Source organism: Ovis aries, chromosome X, assembly GCF_016772045.2.
Source record: "Ovis aries strain OAR_USU_Benz2616 breed Rambouillet chromosome X, ARS-UI_Ramb_v3.0, whole genome shotgun sequence".
NCBI classification, from domain to species: domain Eukaryota; kingdom Metazoa; phylum Chordata; class Mammalia; order Artiodactyla; family Bovidae; genus Ovis; species Ovis aries.
Genome location: NC_056080.1, coordinates 11,577,844 through 11,598,627, shown reverse-complemented (window position 1 = coordinate 11,598,627; position 20,784 = coordinate 11,577,844). Strand labels below are relative to the sequence as shown.

At 43.3% G+C, this 20,784-nt stretch overlaps 1 protein-coding gene across 3 annotated transcripts; it reads left to right on the top strand.

The window, feature by feature from the left end:
* The first annotated feature begins 1,863 nt into the window (after positions 1-1,863).
* LOC114108699 (transcription elongation factor A N-terminal and central domain-containing protein-like) lies at positions 1,864-20,439 on the top strand. 3 transcript variants are annotated; one of them, XM_027963162.3, is made up of 4 exons: positions 1,864-1,915; positions 12,301-12,406; positions 14,716-14,800; positions 19,248-20,439. In XM_027963162.3, exons 3-4 carry the CDS (start codon positions 14,776-14,778, stop codon positions 20,405-20,407), a joined length of 1,185 nt encoding a protein of 394 aa, XP_027818963.2. In that variant the 5' UTR covers positions 1,864-1,915; positions 12,301-12,406; positions 14,716-14,775; the 3' UTR covers positions 20,408-20,439. The 3 variants fall into 3 exon arrangements, with proteins under 3 accessions (XP_027818963.2, XP_060264203.1, XP_027818965.2); XM_060408220.1 differs by having other exon boundaries at positions 1,864-11,332; XM_027963164.3 differs by lacking the exon at positions 14,716-14,800.
* Positions 20,440-20,784: the final 345 nt, after the last annotated feature.

The window sequence follows — 20,784 nt, the reverse complement described above, 5'->3', positions numbered from 1 at the left end:
TCTGTGGTAGAAGAACTTCCCTTCCAGAGGAAGGGCAGAATGGACAGAAGGTGCGGGAGGGGAGAACAAGAGGTATGGAAATGACCCCCGGGTCACCCCTGGGGCAAGAGGATATTAAATGGGAATTTCCTGACTTTGATTCCCCCTAGATCTGAGCTCAGTGTTTAAGCGCCCGCTGGGCACTCTTCTAGAGAGACAGTCTACATAGGGCTAAGTGGGGAGCCCAACACTACATCTGCCAACCATGGTATGTCACCCCTTTTCAGCTGATGCACAAGAGAAGGCAAAATTGGAAGATGGTTGTTAGAATTCTAGAAACTTCCTCCAGCGTTTCTGGCAAGTCTACCTCTGATGGCAGAGGGAGCAGCCTCTGGTCCCAGGGCTTGCAGCGGGGTGGGGAGGGGGGCAGAGCTGCTAGGACTTTCCCAAGGGCTAAGTGCATAGCAAGCCAGTAGCTGGGTGATTCTGGAAGGACCTCACCTAAGAGGCCTGTCTGCAGGTGGCCTGACTCAACAGAAGGCTGGGTGCAACATGCCACTAAGTGCAGGAGCTGGTGGTCAACCACTGTACCATCTGAACCAGAGAATGGGTGCATAGGGGCCCCCCAGCAAGGAGGGGTCTCCAAAAAATATCCCCAAAGTGAGCACACAAAAGAGGCAGCCTTTGAATATCAGCATCCAGAGTGCTCTGATACCAGGTAACACAATCGTTAATTAGTTTCCTGTGGCTGCCATAAAAAACTGGGTGGCTTCAAAGAATGGAAATCTATTGTCTCAGTTCTGGAGCTACAAGTTCAACCTCAAAGTGTTGGCAGGACCATGCTCCTCCAAAAACTTCTGGGGAGAATCCTTCCTTGTTTCTTGTGGCGCTAGGAGTCTCTTGGCTTGTGGGTGCATCACCCTGATGCCCACCTTGATCTTCAATGGCTTCTCCTCTGTCTCTGTGTCTTCTCTTTCGTCTTTTCTAGAGATACTCATCACTGGGGTTAGATCCACCCAGGTCATCCGAGATGATCTTATGTCAGGATCTATTACTTAATTATATCTATAAAGAGCCCCCCCCCCCCTTCTTTTTAAAAAAATGTGACATTCATAGGTTCCAGTGTTAGGAAGTGAGTATATCTTTCTGGGGGAGGCAGAGCACCATTCAATCCACAATACTAATCAGATCAAACTTTTTACCCCTCCTTCCTGTCCTTATCCTGGAGAGACCTGTCTTCCCTCCTTCTAGGTAACGTTTACCATGTGGCTCAATCATAGAGTCACCCTGCTTCCTTGAACCGTCCCCCAAGTTACCATAGAGTAAAGGATCAGCAAAGAAGGCTGCCACTTTCTCTAGTCCCACCATCAGGGTGTCTTTATGGGATCCTGGCAGGGAAAGCATGTGACCAGGTAGGACATACAGCATGCACAAAGCTCCTTAATGCATGCCTTCTGCTTTCATGTCAACCGATGCATGCGAGGGGTGCAATAAGTGCTTGTTGAATTAATTACCGCGTTAAGTAAATTCATTTTCTCCCTAAGTGTCGTCAACATTTAGCCGAGCGCTGTCTTGATGGGAAACAGAAAGGGTAGTTCAACAAACTTCGATGCTCAAAAGCAACAGTGGGGCTGTTTGTTTATTTCTTTTTATTTTTTTCAGTTCATGGCTGGCTGCAGATTGCCAGCTGGAGGCCAGGACCAGAATTTGGGAGGTGCGGGGAGTGGAGGTGGGGGTGGAGCCGGCCTCTCGCCGGCCGATCGCTCTGCGCAGACGCCACTTCCCTAGCACGCATGCGTTGAGTCCCGCGCCTTGTTCTCTAGTCTGAGGGATGATTGGTTGAGCTTCCATGGTCCCGCCCTGAGACCAGAAGCCCTCCCGGGCACCGAGGACACCGAGGACACCGAGGACTTCCGGGTTTCGCCCGTGCTTCTTGGTGAGCGGTGTGCAGGTTTTGCCAGTGTGTCTTTGGCTGCAGACAGGCGACCCAGTTGTTCCCAGTGGAAGCCCACCCCGCTCGGGGAGGCTCTCAGTGTTGCCGGGGCCGGTAGACCCGGACGTGCTTTCGCCTTCCCCTCTGCTCCAGCCGAGCGTGGGTAGATCCCTCGGGGCCGCCGCTCCCTGCGTGCTGGGTGCCAGGCTGTCACCCTTGGAAGTCGTGCAGCCGACTTTGCTTGTCGCCCCACCCCACCCACTGGAACCCGAACCCAGGCCTGAGTGGGCGCTTGTGCCCGTCCCTTCCCCTCGCTGCACATTTGCTATTGGTCGTCATAAAGCAGACGGGCGCTAGCGCAGTATTGTGCCGCTTCAGAAACTGCGACGCTCCTGGCAGCATAATTTCTCGCCATAGAGTAAGACGCTGCCTGTATAGCCAGAGAGGTGTACCTGGGTAGTTACTAGAATTTTAAATTTTTTCTTTAGATCTTAGGTCTAAACTCGTCTAGGTTATTGCTGATATGTTTAGGTTTTGGGCTTCCCTGGTGGCTCAGAGGTTAAAGCGTTTGCCTGGAATGCGGGAGACCGGGGTTTGATCCCTGTGTTGGGAAGATACCCTGGAGAAGGAAATGGCAACCCAGTCCAGTACACTTCCCTGGAGAATCCCAGAATCCCATGGAGGGAGGAGCCTGGTAGGCTAAGTCCATGGGATCACAAAGAGTCGGACAGGACTGAGTGACTTCACTTTATTACTAATTTCACCTGTTTATATTTTTTTCTGTGGCCACTAGAGATTTTTAAATTCTTTGTCTGGCTTGCTGCTATACTGCTGTTGGACAGCATTGCCTGCAACCAAATCCAGCCTTTCTGTCTTTGAAAAAGAGATTTATTGTAGCAAAGCCATATCCGTTCATTTATATATTTTTTGTGGCTGGTGTGTCTGACTCTTTGGGACCCCATGGACTGTAGCCCACCAGGCTCTTCTGTCCATGGAATTCTCTAGGCAAGAATACTGGAGTGGGTTGCCGTTTCCTTCTCCAGGGGATCTTCCCGACCTAGGGACGGAACTCGGGTCTCCCTCATTGCAGGCAGATTCTTTACCGTCTGAACCACCCACCAACACGATGTTTATTGTCTGTGGCTGCTGTTCCTGCTACAAGAACAGTGCAACTGAGTAGTCCATACAGAAGCTGGATGGACTACAAAGCCTAAAGTATTTACCATCTGTCCTTTTATAGAAAAAGTTTGCTGAACCTCTGCTCTAGAACAATGTCAAGTATGGTAGATACATGTAAACCTCTTCTTTGTATATATAATGAATATGTATTATTCCTCTTCATTGCTGTATAATCCTCAGTTGGGCTTAGTGTGTGACATAGTTCCAAGGACTTTGTAAGGACTGTCCCTTTTAATTCTCATATTAATCCTATGATGTTGCATTCTCCCTCCACCCCCAACATACTTATACTTCTGGGAACTGTACCTTCTAGTCTTTCATTATCCTCAAATGACTTGACTCCTCGCGTCCTGATTAGCCCACAGGAGGCACTGTGCTGCTTTTTTTTCTTTTTAACTAGAATATTTTGAAATGATTTTCTAAACTAAAATTGAGATAAGGTATGTTTCCCATGGAAGAACCTGAGGGGCTTAGGTGCAGTGGGTACAGGCAAGCCCGTCTGGTGCAAAGGATGATGCTCACAAACAGAGAGGGGAGAATTTGTTGAGTAATAGTGAACCCTGGCCAGGTGTTTGCCAGATGTGTATCAGAGAATGAAACAGACATCATTCTTCTGTGGTCTTGTAGGGAAAGCAGACAAGAAAAAATGATGTAGTGTGATTCAGTTCAGTTCAGTGGCCCAGTCGTGTCTGACTCTTTGCAACCCCATGGACTGCAGCACACAGGGTTTCCTTGTCCATCACTAACTCCCAGAGCTTGATCAAACTCATGTCCATCGAATCAATGATGCCATTCAGCCATCTCCTCCTTTGTCATCCCCTTCTGCCTTCAGTCTTTCCCAGCATCAGGGTCTTTTCCAATGAATCAATTCTTTGCATCAGGTGCCCAACTTATTGGAGCTTCAGCTTCAGCATCAGTCCTTCCAATGAATAATCAGGATTGATTTCCTTTAGGATGGACTGGTTTTATCTCCTTGCAGTCCAAAGGACTCTCAAGACTCTTCTCCAGTGCCCCAGTTCAAAAGCATCAGTTCTTCGGCACTCAGCTTTCTTTGTGGTCCAACTCTCACATCCCTGTGTGACTGCTGGAAAAACCATAGCTTTGACAAGATGGACCTTGTTGGCAAAGTAATGTCTGTGCTTTTTAATAAGCTATCTAGATTTGTCATAGCTTTTCTTCCAAGGAGCAAGCGTCTTTTATTTTTTTATTTTTTTTATTTTTATTTTTTTCTATTTTTTTAATTTTAAAATCTTTAATTCTTACATGCGTTCCCAAACACTCACCCCCCTCCCACCTCCCTCCCCATAACATCTCTCTGGGTCATCCCCATGCACCAGCCCCAATCTTGCTGTATCCTGCGTCAGACATAGACTGGCAATTCAATTCTTACATGATAGTATACATGTTAGAATGCCATTCTCCCAAATCATCCCACCCTCTCCCTCTCCCTCTGAGTCCAAAAGTCCGTTATACACATCTGTGTCTTTTTGCTGTCTTGCGTACAGGGTCGTCATTGCCATCTTTCTAAATTCCATATATATGCGTTAGTATACTGTATTGGTGTTTTTCTTTCTGGCTTACTTCACTCTGTATAATCGGCTCCAGTTTCATCCATCTCATCAGAACTGATTCAAATGAATTCTTTTTCACGGCTGAGTAATACTCCATTGTGTATATGTACCACAGCTTTCTTATCCATTCATCTGCTGATGGACATCTAGGTTGTTTCCATGTCCTGGCTATTATAAACAGTGCTGCGATGAACATTGGGGTACATGTGTCTCTTTCAATTCTGGTTTCCTTGGTGTGTATGCCCAGCAGCGGGATTGCTGGGTCATAAGGTAGTTCTATTTGCAATTTTTTAAGGAATCTCCACACTGTTCTCCATAGTGGCTGTACTAGTTTGCATTCCCACCAACAGTGTAGGAGGGTTCCCTTTTCTCCACACCCTCTCCAGCATTTATTGCTTGCAGATTTTTGGATCGCAGCCATTCTGACTGGTGTGAAGTGGTACCTCATTGTGGTTTTGATTTGCATTTCTCTAATAATGAGTGATGTTGAGCATCTTTTCATGTGTTTGTTAGGCATCCGTATGTCTTCTTTGGAGAATTGTCTATTTAGTTCTTTGGCCCATTTTTTGATTGGGTCGTTTATTTTTCTGGAATTGAGCTGCATAAGTTGCTTGTATATTTTTGAGATTAGTTGTTTGTCAGTTGCTTCATTTGCTATTATTTTCTCCCATTCAGGAGGCTGTCTTTTCACCTTGCTTATATTTTCCTTTGTTGTGCAGAAGCTTTTAATTTTAATTAGATCCCATTTGTTTATTTTTGCTTTTATTTCCAGAATTCTGGGAGGTGGATCATAGAGGATCCTGCTGTGATTTATGTCTGAGAGTGTTTTGCCTATGTTCTCCTCTAGGAGTTTTATAGTTTCTGGTCTTACATTTAGATCTTTAATCCATTTTGAGTTTATTTTTGTGTGGGGTGTTAGAAAGTGATCTAGTTTCATTCTTTTACAAGTGGTTGACCAGTTTTCCCAGCACCACTTGTTAAAGAGATTGTCTTTACTCCCTTGTATATTCTTGCCTCCTTTGTCAAAGATAAGGTGTCCATATGTGTGTGGATTTATCTCTGGGCTTTCTATTTTGTTCCATTGATCTATATGTCTGTCTTTGTGCCAGTACCATACTGTTTTGATGACTGTGGCTTTGTAGTAGAGCCTGAAGTCAGGCAAGTTGATTCCTCCAGTTCCATTCTTCTTTCTCAAGATTGCTTTGGCAATTCGAGGTTTTTTGTATTTCCATACAAATCTTGAAATTATTTGTTCTAGTTCTGTGAAAAATATGGCTGGTAGCTTGATAGGGATTGCATTGAATTTGTAAATTGCTTTGGGTAGTACACTCATCTTCACTATATTGCTTCTTCCAATCCATGAACATGGTATATTTCTCCATCTATTAGTGTCCTCTTTGATTTCTTTCATCAGTGTTTTATAGTTTTCTATATATAGGTCTTTAGTTTCTTTAGGTAGATATATTCCTAAGTATTTTATTCTTTTTGTTGCAATGGTGAATGGAATTGTTTCCTTAATTTCTTTTCTACTTTCTCATTATTAGTGTATAGGAATGCAAGGGATTTCTGTGTGTTGATTTTATATCCTGCAACTTTACTATATTCATTGATGAGCTCTAGTAATTTTCTGGTGGAGTCTTTAGGGTTTTCCATGTAGAGGATCATGTCATCTGCAAACAGTGAGAGTTTTACTTCTTCTTTTCCAACGTGGATTCCTTTTATTTCTTTTTCTGCTCTGATTGCTGTGGCCAAAACTTCCAGAACTATGTTGAATAGTAGCGGTGAAAGTGGACACCCTTGTCTTGTTCCTGACTTTAGGGGAAATGCTTTCAATTTTTCACCATTGAGGATAATGTTTGCTGTGGGTTTGTCATATATAGCTTTTATTATGTTGAGGTATGTTCCTTCTATTCCTGCTTTCTGGAGAGTTTTTATCATAAACGGATGTTGAATTTTGTCAAAGGCCTTCTCTGCATCTATTGAGATAATCATATGGTTTTTATTTTTCAATTTGTTAATGTGGTGAATTACATTGATTGATTTGCGGATATTGAAGAATCCTTGCATCCCTGGGATAAAGCCCACTTGGTCATGGTGTATGATCTTTTTAATGTGTTGTTGGATTCTGATTGCTAGAATTTTGTTGAGGATTTTTGCATCTATGTTCATCAGTGATATTGGCCTGTAGTTTTCTTTTTTTGTGACATCTTTGTCCGGTTTTGGTATTAGGGTGATGGTGGCCTCATAGAATGAGTTTGGAAGTTTACCTTCCTCTGCAATTTTCTGGAAGAGTTTGAGTAGGATAGGTGTTAGCTCTTCTCGAAATTTTTGGTAGAATTCAGCTGTGAAGCCGTCTGGACCTGGGCTTTTGTTTGCTGGAAGATTTCTGATTACAGTTTCAATTTCTGTGCTTGTGATGGGTCTGTTAAGATTTTCTATTTCTTCCTGGTTCATTTTTGGAAAATTGTACTTTTCTAAGAATTTGTCCATTTCTTCCACGTTGTCCATTTTATTGGCATACAACTGCTAATAGTAGTCTCTTATGATCCTTTGTATTTCTGTGTTGTCTGTTGTGATCTCTCCATTTTCATTTCTAATTTTATTGATTTGATTTTTCTCTCTTTGCTTCTTGATGAGTCTGGCTAATGATTTGTCAATTTTATTTATCCTTTCAAAGAACCAGCTTTTGGCTTTGTTGATTTTTGCTATGGTCTCTTTTGTTTCTTTTGCATTTATTTCTGCCCTAATTTTTAAGATTTCTTTCCTTCTACTAACTCTGGGGTTCTCCAATTCTTCCTTTTCTAGTTGCTTTAGTTGTAGAGTTAGGTTATTTATTTGACTTTTTTCTTGTTTCTTGAGGTATGCCTGTATTGCTATGAACTTTCCTCTTAGCACTGCTTTTGTAGTGTCCCACAGGTTTTGGGTTGTTGTGTTTTCATTTTCACTAGTTTCTATGCATATTTTGACTTCTTTTTTGATTTCTTCTGTGATTTGTTGGTTATTCAGAAGTGTGTTGTTCAACCTCCATATGTTGGAATTTTTAATAGTTTTTCTCCTGTAATTGAGATCTAATCTTAATGCATTATGGTCAGAAAAGATGCTTGGAATGAGTTCGATTTTTTTAAATTTATCACGTTTAGATTTATGGCCCATCACATCCTGATGTGATCTATCCTGGAGAAGGTTCCATGAGCACTTGAAAAAAAGGTGAAATTTATTGTTTTGGGGTGAAATGTCCTATAGATATCAATTAGGTCTAACTGATCTAATGTATCATTTAAAGTTTGCATTTCTTTGTTAATTTTCTGTTTAGTTGATCTGTCCATAGGTATGAGTGGGGAATTAAAGTCTCCCACTATTATTGAGTTATTGTTGATTTCCCCTTTCATACTTGTTAGCATTTGTCTTACATATTGCAGTGCTCCTATATTGGGTGCATATATATTTATAATTGTTATATCTTCTTCTTGGATTGACCCTTTGATCATTATGTAGTGGCTTTCTTTGTCTCTTTTCACAGCCTTTGTTTTAAAGTCTATTTTATCGGATATGAGTATTGCCACTCCTGCTTTCTTTTGGTCTCTATTTGCGTGGTATATCTTTTTCCAGCCCTTCACTTTCAGTCTGTATGTGTCCCTTGTTTTGAGGTGGGTCTCTTGCAAGCAGCATATAGAGGGGTCTTGTTTTTGTATCCATTCGGCCAGTCTTTGCCTTTTGGTTGGGGCATTCAACCCATTTACGTTTAAGGTAATTATTGATAAGTATGATCCCGTTACCATTTACTTTATTGTTTTGGGTTCGGGTTTATACACCCTTTTCGTGTTTCCTGTCTAGAGAATATCCTTTAGAATTTGTTGGAGAGCTGGTTTGGTGGTGCTGAATTCTCTCAGCTTTTGCTTGTCTGTAAAGCTTTTGATTTCTCCTTCGTATTTGAATGAGATCCTTGCTGGGTACAGTAATCTGGGCTGTAGGTTATTGTCTTTCATCACTTTAAGTATGTCTTGCCATTCCCTCCTGGCCTGAAGAGTTTCTATTGAAAGATCAGCTGTTATCCTTATGGGAATCCCCTTGTGTGTTATTTGTTGTTTTTCCCTTGCTGCTTTTAATATTTGTTCTTTGTGTTTGATCTTTGTTAATTTGATTAATATGTGTCTTGGGGTGTTTCGCCTTGGGTTTATCCTATTTGGGACTCTCTGTGTGTCTTGGACTTGGGTGATTATTTCCTTCCCCATTTTAGGGAAGTTTTCAACTATTATCTCCTCAAGGATTTTCTCATGATCTTTCTTTCTGTCTTCTTCTTCTGGGACTCCTATAATTCGAATGTTGGAGCGTTTCATATTGTCCTGGAGGTCTCTGAGATTGTCCTCGTTTCTTTTAATTCGTTTTTCTTGTTTCCTCTCTGATTCATTTATTTCTACCATTCTATCTTCTATTTCACTAATCCTATCTTCTGCCTCCGTTATTCTACTATTTTGTTGCCTCCAGAGTGTTTCTGATCTCATTTATTGCGTTATTCATTATATTTTGACTCTTTTTTATTTCTTCTAGGTCCTTGTTAAACCTTTCTTGCATCTTTTCAATCCTTGTCTCTAGGCTATTTATCTGTGATTCCATTTTGATTTCAAGATTTTGGATCATTTTCACTATCAATATTCAGAATTCCTTCTCAGGTAGATTCCCTACTTCTTCCTCTTTTGTTTGGTTTGGTGGGCAACTCTCCTGTTCCTTTACCTGCTGAGTATTCCTCTGTCTCTTCATCTTGGTTATATTGCTGTGTTTGGGGTGGCCTTTTTATATTCTGGTAATTTGCGGAGTTCTCTTTATTATGGAGCTTCCTCACTGTGGGTGGGGTTCTATCAGTGGCTTGTAAGGTTTCCTGGTTAGGGAGGCTTGTGTTGGAGTTCTGGTGGGTGGAGCTGGGTTTCTTCTCTCTGGAGTGCAGTGGAGTGACCAGTAATGGGTTATGAGACATCAAAGGTTTTGGGATAATTTTGAGCTGCCTGTATATTGAAGCTCAGGGGAGTATTCCTGTGTTGCTGGAGAATTTGAGTGGTATGTCTTGTTTTGGAACTTGTTGGCCCTTGGGTGGAGCTTGGTTTCGGTGTAGGTATGAAGGCATTTGATGAGCTCCTATTGCTTAGTGTTCCCTGAATTTAAGAGTTCTCTAATGTTTTCAGGCTTTGGATTTAAGCCTCCTGCTTCTGGTTTTCAGTTTTATTTTTACAATAGCCTCTAGACTTCTCCATCTATACAGCACCGATGATCAAACATCTAGGTTAAAGATGAAAAGTTTCTCCACATTGAGGGACACTCAGAGAAGTTCACTGAGTTACAAGAAGAAGAGAAGATGGAGGGGGTAGTTAGAGGTAACTGGAATGAGATGCGGTGAGATCAAAAGAGGAGAGAGCAAGCTAGCCAGTAGTCACTTCCTTATGTGCGCTCTATAGTCTGGACCGCTCAGAGGTATTTACGGAATTATACGGGGAAGAGGAGAGGGAGGAAGTAGACAGAGGTGACCAGGAGGATAAGAGAGAGGAATGAGAAGGAGAGAGACAAATCCTGCCAGTAACCAGTTCCTTAGGTGTTCTCCACTGTCTGGAACACACAGAGATTCACAGAGTTGGATAGAGAAGAGATGGGGGAGAAAAGAGACAGAGGCCATCTGGTGGAGAAAAAGGAGAGTCCAAAGGAGGAGAGAGTGGTCAAGTCAGTAATCTCGCTCTCAGGTAAACTTGGGTAGTGAAGTTTGGGTTTTTAAATGTACAAAATTGACAAGAAAAACCTAAGAGCAAAGATTAAAAATCTAGAGTAGAGGTTGGATTTTCAAAAATACAATATTAAGGAAAAGAAGCAGAAGCAAAAAGGAAGAAAGAAAAAAAAAAACAAGAATTATTTAAAAAAAAACAAACAAAAAAACTACAACAACAAAAAACAAACAAAAAACCACCACCAACCATCCAAAGACTATATATAGTGTTTGCCTTAAAAAAAAAAGTCTTTTTTTTTTAATAGTAATAGTAGGTTATAGAAATAAAAATTCGAGGAGAAATAGAAGACTTAACAATTTTTAAAAAGTTAGAAAAAAAAGAAAAAAGAAAAAAAACAAAAAACAAACAAACAAACAAAAACAAAAAAAAAGGAATGCTTTTAAAAATATATCTAGCCCTTCTCTGATGTGGGCCGTGTGGGATCACTTCCAAGGTGGTTCCCTCTGTTTCACTTCTTCTGTTTGCTGGTTTTTAGGCTCAGTAGTTCAGTCGCGCTGTGGGGAGAAGGGATGCTGCAAACAAATAGCACTGTCATGTGCACACAGTGTCTCAGGCCCGCTTGACCTGTCCCTTCTCGCGGCACACAAACCGCTCCGGCTCTACGATGCTCAGCCGGGAACCATCTGGGGCCGGCCCTAGGCTGTGTGCACTTCCCCGGTCCAAGCCGCTCAGGTTCGGTGCTCAGGCAGCCCTCAGAGGCACAGATTTGGCTGGGACTGCGCTTTGTGCCCTTCCCAGGTTTGAGTAGCTCAGGAGTTTGGCGAGCGCGATCGCCGCGGCTTGTCACCTTTTCTGCCGCTGCTGCTCAGCTTTCTGGGTGGACCACTGGCGCCCCCTGTGAGGCAGATTGTGACTGTCCAGCACCCCCAGAAGTCTTAGCAAAGGAGCCTGCTTGCAGTTAGGTAAGTAAAGTCTCTCTGGGTCTGCAATTGCCCCTTTCCAGCCCTTATGGCTCTGGCTGCCTGTCCCCGGCGGGGGATGGTCTGCAGCCGGCTTTTTCCGCTCCGTCCTTTGTTCTGTGCATGGTCCTGGCGGTGTCTTACGTTCGAGCTTTTCGCGTGGTAGCTATCCCACAGTCTGGTTTGCTAGCCCAAGTTAGATCGTTCTGGTTGCGCGTGGGGCGTTCCTGCCCAATTCTTACAAAGCGCTGCAGCCCACGCCTCCCGTGCGTCCCTGCCCTGCCACCACTTCCCAATGGCGGATGCAGGCGTCTGTGCTGCTTTTCCGCTGGGGGAGTTACTGTTGGGCTTGTAATCTGTTGGTTTTAATTATTTCTTTATTTTTCCTTCCTGTTATGTTGCCTCTGTGTTTCCAAGGCTCGCCACAGACTCGGCAGGGAGAGTGTTTCCTGGTGTTTGGAAACCTCTCTTCTTAAAATTCCCTTCCCGGGACAGGCTTCCCTTCCCGGGACAGAGCTCCCTCCCCACCTCCTTTGTCTCCTTTTTCGTCTTTTATATTTTTTCCTACCTGTTTTTGAAGACAATGGTCTGCTTTTCTGGTTGCCTGATGTCCTCTGCCAGCCTACAGAAGTTGTTTTGTGGAGTTTGCTCGGCATTGAAATGTTCTTTTGAGGAATTTGTGAGGGAGAAAGTGGTCTACCCGTCCTATTCCTCCGCCATCTTTACAGTTCCCAAGCGTCTTTTAATTTCATGACTCCAGTCACCATCTGCAGTGATTTTGGAGCCCAAGAAAATAAAATCTTTTACTGTTTCCATTGTTTCCCCATCTATTTGCCATGAAGTGATGGGACCGGATGCCATGATCTTCATTTTTTGAATGTTGAGTTTTAAGCCAGCTTTTTCACTCTCCTCTTCAGTGTGATATGCACCATGAGGGGAGAAAATGTACACATCTTTGATGTTCTTAACAGGTTTCCTCCTCTGTAAGATGGCGGTAGCCCTGTACCTGTGAAGATGGAGATGAGCGTCTATAGCACACAGACTTACTCCACGTGCAGTGCTTTCCGCTGTTAAGAGGTAAGTGCAGGAGTGAATGCAGGGGACTGGGCACACAGTGACACTGAAAACATTGCAGTCGCTGGTTGGAATTTGTAGAGAAGGTTTTCAGGCGAATTGCGCACAGCAGGATTTTGGTTTTTGTTTTAAACATTTCACAATTTAATGAGGCTCTCTCCAGCAGAATGTGAAGTCGGAGAGGTGGTGTGCATTCAGCCCAGGAGCAGTTCAGGAACTGCCTTTGGGTGGAGGCCCACGAGCTGGGTCAGTCCTGCTGCGGGAGAGGAGTTGTGCCTGTGTGTTCAGGGCCGTGGTGATGGCTCTGGTTTAGATCACAGTCACCTGGAGAGCTGCAACGTGCCCAGGCCTGCCCGCAGAGATTCAAATTCATTCTGTCTGGGGTGAGGCCCTGGCATTGTTTTTGTTTTGGCTGTGTAAGTTCTCCAGATGACATAGATTTGCAGGCAGGAGTGAGAACCACACACAGGCTCAGAGAGCTAGTGGAGCAAAGGCACTGAGCTGGGAGATGCAAGTGCCTGCCAGTGATTCAGTCAGATCACAAAGGAGGCTGGAAAGGGGCTTTTGACTACTGGCCAGGGACCTTGGGCTCCATCCTGGGAGCAGTGGGGAACTTCTGAAGGGCCTTAAGCAAGAAAAGGAGGGGTCCTTTTGCTGAAATCTCTACTAGAAGATGATCCCTCTAACAAAATGTCATGCGTAGAGTGAAAGCAGTGAAGAACTGGAGCCGGCCAGACAGCTGGAAGTAGAGGTTTGGTTTGTGTATCCCTCCTACGCATGCCCCTTAGCAGTGGTGCCTGTCCTTGTATTTGCCAGTTTCTTGTCTGTGTTCTGCCGGGCTGTCAGCTCCATTATGGCAGAGAGTATCTTGTTAGGTTCAGCATCTATCGTGTATGAGATACATAACAGATATTTATTCAGTGAACTGTGTAGAACTCTAAACTGGACACACAGCCTACTTCATCTTTTTATGGCAGTTCTCAAAATGTTATATCCCAGTTGCTCCTAAGGCAATAAATTTCTTTCTATCAACATGACTGTCCCACAGGGAGAATAGAAAGTTTGACATCATTGAAATGCTGCAGAAAATATGGAAGAGAGGCACAGTTCTTGAGGGATCAGCCTACTGTGTTCCCTGTTTGTCTGGCAAAGTAATAAGGCCACTTCATCCTCCAACAAATATATATATGGCAGTCTCTCAAAAAATTAAAAATAGAATGACTATATGATCCTGCAACCCCACTTTGGGTAAATACCTGACAGAACTGAAAGCAGAAAGATATCTATGCATTCATGTTCATGGCAGCATTCTTGACAAGAGCCCAAAGGTGGAAGCAATTCAAGTGTCCATCAGCAGATGGATGGATAAATACAACGTGGTCTACCCATCCAGTGGAATAGTATCTAGCCTTGAAAGGAGGGGAATTCTGACAGACACTCCAATGTGGATGAACCTTGAGAACATTATGCTGTGTGAAATAAGCCCGACACAAAAAAGCATATACTGTATGATTCCACTTATATGAAGTATCTAAAGTAGTCAAACTCAGACAGTAGAATGATGGTTACTAGGGAATGCAGGGTAGAAAGACGTGGAGAGCTGTTGAATAGGTGCAAAGTTTGTTTTGCAAGACAACTAGCATTCCAAAAGCTGGTTGCACAACAGTGTCAATGTCCTTAGTGAACCATCCATGTCAAAATGGTTAAGATGATAAATTACATGTGCATTTTTACCACAATTAAAAATTTTAAAATGTAGAGGAACAGTAAATAAAAGGGTTATGAAGTGAAGAGCAGAGTGCGCATATATATGAAACCTTTAACTTCAGTAGATTTCCTTGAGTAAAGAAAGTTTCAAGAAACAATGCTTCCATCTCCCTGAAACCCTGAAGCTACAATTAACTTCGCCTTCAGAATCCCCTTAAAGCTCTGACCTTTCATTGAGAAATTTGACCTGAGTTAAAGATTGCCTAACCTCCTTGGGGGAACTCTAGACCAGTGTCTTATTAACCCCCTTGCTGACATCCAGCCCAGTTGAATCCTGCTTTCTCAGGTAACGAAGCGTAGAGAATGAGTGTAGAACGTGAGGAGACTGAGTCCTTGCTAGGAAACGTTCCCACACACGGGGGAGGGTTCAAGTGCCCTGAGCTCCTTGTGACCGGACCGTCGTGACTCCCTTGCTTGACTTCCTCCAGGTCCCGAGATCTCAAGCAGACATGCTGAGAGCAGTAGTCAGCAAGTGAGGATGTGTATTTTTAATTTTTCTGTGCTGTCTTGCCTGTTCTTTGTTGACTGAGCCTTTGATTCTTTAGGAAGACCCTTTTACTGTTGCAGTGGATTCCAATGAAATACTGACATTTACAGCAACATGGATGGACCTAGAGATTATCATACTAAGTGAGTAAGTCAGAAAGAGAAAAACAAATGCTATATGATATCACTTAGCTATGGAATCTAAAATGTGATGCAAATGAACCTATCTCTGAAACAGAAGCAGACTCGCAGACAAAGAGAACAGACGGGGGTTGCCAGGAGGACAGGGTGAGAGGGAAGGATTGGGAGTTTGGGATTAGCAGATGCAAACTGCTGTATACAAATGGATAAACAACAAGGTCTTACCATAGAGCGCAGGGAACTATATTCAGCATCCTGTGATAAGCCATCATGGGAAAGAATATGAAAAAGAATATTCATGTATAACTGAATCACTTGGTTATACAGCAGAAATTAACACAACATTGTAAATCAACTACAATAAAATTTTAAAAGGAACAATATATAAGTAAATGGGTAGGATTGTGTTCCAATAAAACTTTATGTACAAAAAAATTAGTTAACACATAAATCTTCATTCTGATCATTCAAAAAAAGAAATGGAATTCCAAAAGGAAAAACAAGGATCTTGAAGTACCAGTTCCCGATAATTAGAGAATACCACTTACAATCCAGAATCAGTGGCCCATTGAGTTCTTGTTAACTGGCTTTAAAAAAGAATGATAAATAAAAAATACCACCAGGTGGTAAAAAATACAAGACCCAGAACCTTGATCATGTGCACTATGCAATGGGGGAAAACCAGTAGGAACCTCAGAGTTGTAGCTGTGGGTGATCACCTGTTCATATTTGGGGATCAGGTTTGAGGGGAGATGGGGCTGTTTGCAGTGCAGCAGTGGGCTTCTGTGGAAGCTGAGAGCTGATATGAATGCAGTCACAGGTGAGGTGAGGCGCTTGCCTTCTGGTGTCCTGATTCCAAGGGGCAGTAGGACTAGGATGATCCATGTACCATGGCATTTTCAGTAAGCAAATCTCTGGAACATATAGGGTTTATCATGAAATTGTAATAGACCGATAACTTTCCTGGTTAGGAAAACAGTGCATATGTATACATCAATAGAAAATATTAAAAAAGTGTAAAACAGCAAACAAGAATCACTTAAGATCTTGCCATTCAGAAAGTAACACTGTCAGGAATTTTTTGAATCTATTTTCAGTCTTTTCTCTTCACATGTGATTTTTAAATAAAATTTAGATCAGGCTTTAGATCCCACAAGCTGTGCAGCGTGACCAGAAAAAAATTGTAAAGATAAAAATAAACAGACTTTGGATGTTGTTTTTATTTTTATTAATTTTTAGCTTGTTTTTGTTTTGTTTTGTTTTGTTTTGTTTTTTTTGGTCACACTGCGCAGCTTATAGGATCTTGGTCCCCTGAACAGGGATTGAACCCAGGCCCTCAACACTGAGACTACTAAGTCCGAACCACTGGACTGCCAAGGCATTCCCTCGATGTTGTTTTTAAATAACAGCTTTGTTCAGATACACTTTTTATACCATAAGTTCACCTAGTTTAAGTGTACAGTTTCCTGGGGTTTTTAAAATCATATTCACAGCTGTGCAGTGTTTACCACAGTCAATTTGAGAGAAGAATTTGTACCTCCCCCAAGAAAAGCTGTGTACCCATTAATAGCCACCACCTCTTCATTCCACCCCACTGGTTCCCCGATTCCCTCCATCCCAGCCCTCGTCCACCAAGACTTTACATTCTGTCTCTAGATTTGTGTATTCTGGACATCTCATGTAAAAGAAATCATACAATATGTGGTCTTCTGTGTCTTCAATTTAGCATAAAGCTTTGAAGGCTCATCCATGTTGTCTGTCTCAGAATTTCATTTTATTGACAACATCCCATTGCATGGATATATTAGGGTTTGTTTCTCGTTTCCTCAGTTGATAGACATTTGGATTGTTTCCACTTTTTGTCTGTTATGAGCCATGCTGCTATGAATGTTTGTGTGCAAGGCTAACCATTTGGAACCTCATCGTTTCTTCTAAGTTTGCAGAAAATTCTTACAATAACAGCCTCCACATCTCTCATTTCCTTAAAGTAAATTTTTAGAAATAGAATTGCTGACTAAAAGGACCTTAAACTTTACAGCACTTGTCAGATGGTGTCTAGGAAGACTGCATTTATATCTCTATAATCACTTCAGTGTTGTGAACCTGTGTCTTTGGTGATTGTTATTTAATATCATGTGCTATAAAACAAGAGTCCATGGAGTCTGGAAAAGATGATATCCCTGCCATCAAAATGCTTATGTTCACATTTAGACCGAACAGGCAGATACAGATCCAAGGGTATTTGTAGGCAAGGTTGTGTGCATTAGGTGGAGAGAAAAAGAGACGGGTTAGATGAAGTGAACTTTTGCCTCCCCAGGGTGAGGTTCACACAGACATAACCAGCTTTTTACACCTAAAAGTGAGGTGGGGGGGGGGTAGGTAATGGAACTAAGCTCTGGCCTAGAGACCCATTAGTCCAAAGTCCTAAATCCTCTGGATTGCAGAGTCAGACCCTTGACCCCGATGTTCAGAAGACTTGGACGTCAGCACCCTGTGACCTGGTGACTCTTGGGGCCCATCTGACCTGCATCCAGCTGCCTCCAAACCTGTGGTGTTTCATCATTTCTGTAGATTCCTTGGGACTTCTGAACAGCAGCTGGTTTTGGCTCTGCTTTTCATGCTTTTATATTCAGAAAAGTCCTACTTCAAGGCTATAAAATCAGGGAATTCCCTGGCAGTCCAGCAGTTAAAACTCCATGCTTCCACTCCAGGTAACCCAGGTTCAGCCCCTGATCGGAGAACTAAGATCTCAGAAGCCACAGTCAGTTAGTTCAGTCGCTCAGTCGTGTCTGAACCCCATGGACTGCAGCATGCCAGTCCTCCCTGTCCATGACCACCTCCTGGAATTTACTCAGACTCATGTCCATTGAGTCAGTGATGCCATCCAACCATCTCATCCTCTGTTGGCTCCTTCTCCTCCCGCCTTCATCTTTCCCAGCATCAGGGTCTTTTCCAGTGCGTCAATTCTTCACATCAGGTGGCCAGAATATTGGAGTTTCAGCTTTAGCATCAGTCCTTCCAGTGAATATTCAGGACTGATTACCTTTAGGATGGACTGGTTGGATCTCCTTGCAGTCTAAGGGACTCCCAAGAGTCTTCTCCAACACCACAGTTCAAAAGCATCCATTCTTCTGTGCTCAGCTTTCTTTGTAGTCCAGTTCTCACATCCATACATGACTACTGGAAAAACCATAGCCTTGACTAGACGGATATTTGTTGGCAAAGTAATGTCTTTGCTTTTTAATATGCTGTCTAGGTTGGTCATAACTTTTCTTTCAAAGAACAAGAGTCTTTTAATTTCATGGCTGCAGTCACCATCTGCAGTGATTTTGGAACCCCCCAAAAATAAAAGTCTGCCACTGTTTCCACTGTTTGCCATCTATTTGCCATGAAGTGATGGTACTGGATGCCATGATCTTCGTTTTCTGAATGTTGTGTTTTAAGCCAACTTTTTCACTCTCCTCTTTCACTTCCATCAAGAGGCTCTTGAGTTCTTCTTCACTTTCTGCCATAAGGGTGGTGTCATCTGCTTATTTGAAGTTATTGATATTTCTGCCAGCAATCTTGATTCCAGTTTGTGCTTCCTCCAACCCAGTGTTTCTCATGATGTACTCTGCATATAAGGTAAATAAGCAGGGTGACAATATATAGCCTTGACATACTCCTTTCCTGATTTGGAACCAGTCTGTTGTTCCATGTCCAGTTCTATATGTTGCTTCTTGACCTGCATACAGATTTCTCAGGAGGCAGGACTGGTGGTCTGGTATTCCCGTCTTTTTAAGAATTTAGGTTCAGCCCCTGATTGGAGAACTAAGATCCCACAAGCCACAGTACAGCCAATAAAAGCTACATATTTAAAAAAGTTAAACTATAAAATCAGCAAGGACTTCAGTTTAAATAGCTGAACACAGGGGAAAGTAGTCTGGCCTCCTCAGCCTTTCCCCATGGACGGTGACATTGGCATGTTTTCATTCCCAACATAACCACCAAATTCCACACGAAAGAACTGACTAATCCTGATCTGGAAAGGGCATTCATTTGTAAAAGTAGAGATGGGAAAGTTATAGCAGCTCTTTCAGCAAGCCTCGTTTAAGCAATTGTTAATGCAGAGGCTGTTTACAGGGCCACTGTTTTTTTGTTGTTGTTGTGGTTGTTTTAACTACTGAGACTCAGACTTTTGAGACTGATCCATACTGCATTGCAGATTGCATTTTCTAACATGTCACACCCACTTTTATTACCTAACTCTTTCTCTGCCTGGCTCAGATGGTAAAGAAACTGCCTGCAACATGGAAGTGTTCTATCCCTGGCTTGGGAAGATCCCCTGGAAAAGGGAAAGGCTACCCACTCCAGTATTCTGGCCTGGAGAATTCCATGAACTGTATAGTCTCTGGGGTCACAAAGAGTCAGACAAGACTGAGCAACTTTCTTCTTCTTTTTCTTTGCCTAGGTAACTGGCAGAGAGCACGGTGCATGTATGATGGAGCTACGCCTGGCAAACACAAGCTTGAGAACATGGAAAGCCCTTTTTTCTTGGCAGCTCTAACGATGTCTGACAAGAACCAGATAGCGGCCAGAGTTTCCCTTATTGAGCAGCTGATGTCTCAAAGGAATTTTGAGGATCTCGGCCATCACCTCACTGTGCTGGAAACTCTGCATGTGACTCCAGAGCACCTTCAGGAGACGGGGGTGGTCAGGGCGGTGTACAGAGTCCTCAAAAACTGCCCCACGGCGGCTCTGAAGCAGAAAGCCAAGCGTCTGCTGTCAGAATGGAAAGCATTGTATGAGGATAATCTCTGCAAGCCAGAGGGCAGCCCTAAACGATTTCCTCTGGGTGGAAGTCAAGAAGAAAATCGAGGACTTCCTCCTGACCCAAATCAGGAGGAGGAGGTACGGGGTGGCTCCAGGTATAATTCTCTGTTCACATCCCAAGATGTGGTGGGAGCTGTTGAAACGATTGTGCCGGAGGATAGCTGCGGCGGAGCGGAGCCTAAGGCAGTGCCTCTGAGCGCCCGGGACCCTCAATCCACCAACCTGGCAGCGAGTGGGCAGCCGGACCCCATAGTGCCCCTGAGAGCCAGATGCGCAGAGCTGCTGTACGAAGCTCTAACTGCCTCCTCCCCAGGCCAGCCCAGAGCCCACCTGTGGCCCAACTTGGCACAAGAAATCGAAGCAAACGTTTTTGCCCTTCACCCCAAGAACCTCCAAAAATACAAAACATGCATCCGCAGCAAAGTGGCCAATCTAAGGAACCCCCGCAATTCTCACTTACAGCAGAACTTGCTCTCTGGGACCATGTCTCCAAGGGAATTTGCTGAAATGACCGCCATGGAGATGGCCAGCCAGGAACTGAAGCAGTTGAGGGCCTCCTACACGAAATCTGCCTTACGGGAACATTACCTGCCCCAAGTGGTGGAGGGCACGCCGACGAGGAAAATAAAATGTGAGCGCTGTGAGAAATTCAACTGCCAGGTCACTGTGATCCCCAGAGGGACACTCTTCCTTCCAAGTTGGGTGCGGAATCCAGGCCCAGATGAAGAAATGATGACCTATGTCATCTGCAATGAATGTGGGGAGCAGTGGTATCATAGCAAGTGGGTGTGCTTATGATTATAAATAAATGTTCTTTTAACAGCAGATAACTGAAGTGATATCCTTTATTTGTACCACCTTTTTATGCTTGCCTTTTAAATCTTATACATACTATTCTTTTTCTTAATTGAGGTATATTTAATTTATAATGTTTTACTAGTCTGAAGTGTATGGCAAAGTGATTCAGTTCAGTTCAGTCGCTCAGTCGTGTCTGACTCTTTGTGACCCCATGAACTGCACCATGCCAGGCTTCCCTGTCCATCACCAACTCCCAGAGTTTACTCAAACTCATGTCCATTGAGTCGGTGATGCCATCCAACCATCTCATGCTCTGTTGTCCCTTCTCCTCCCGCCTTCAATCTTTCCCAGCATTGGGGTCTTTTCAAATGAGTCAG

Excerpts from the sequence above, each read along its gene's own strand:
- LOC114108699 (XM_027963162.3), top strand. The coding sequence starts at position 14,776 with ATGGACCTAGAGATTATCATACTAA. Across the intron at positions 14,801-19,247 it reads CCTAGAGATTATCATACTAA|GTAACTGGCAGAGAGCACGG; the intron begins GTGAGTAAGTCA and ends TTCTTTGCCTAG.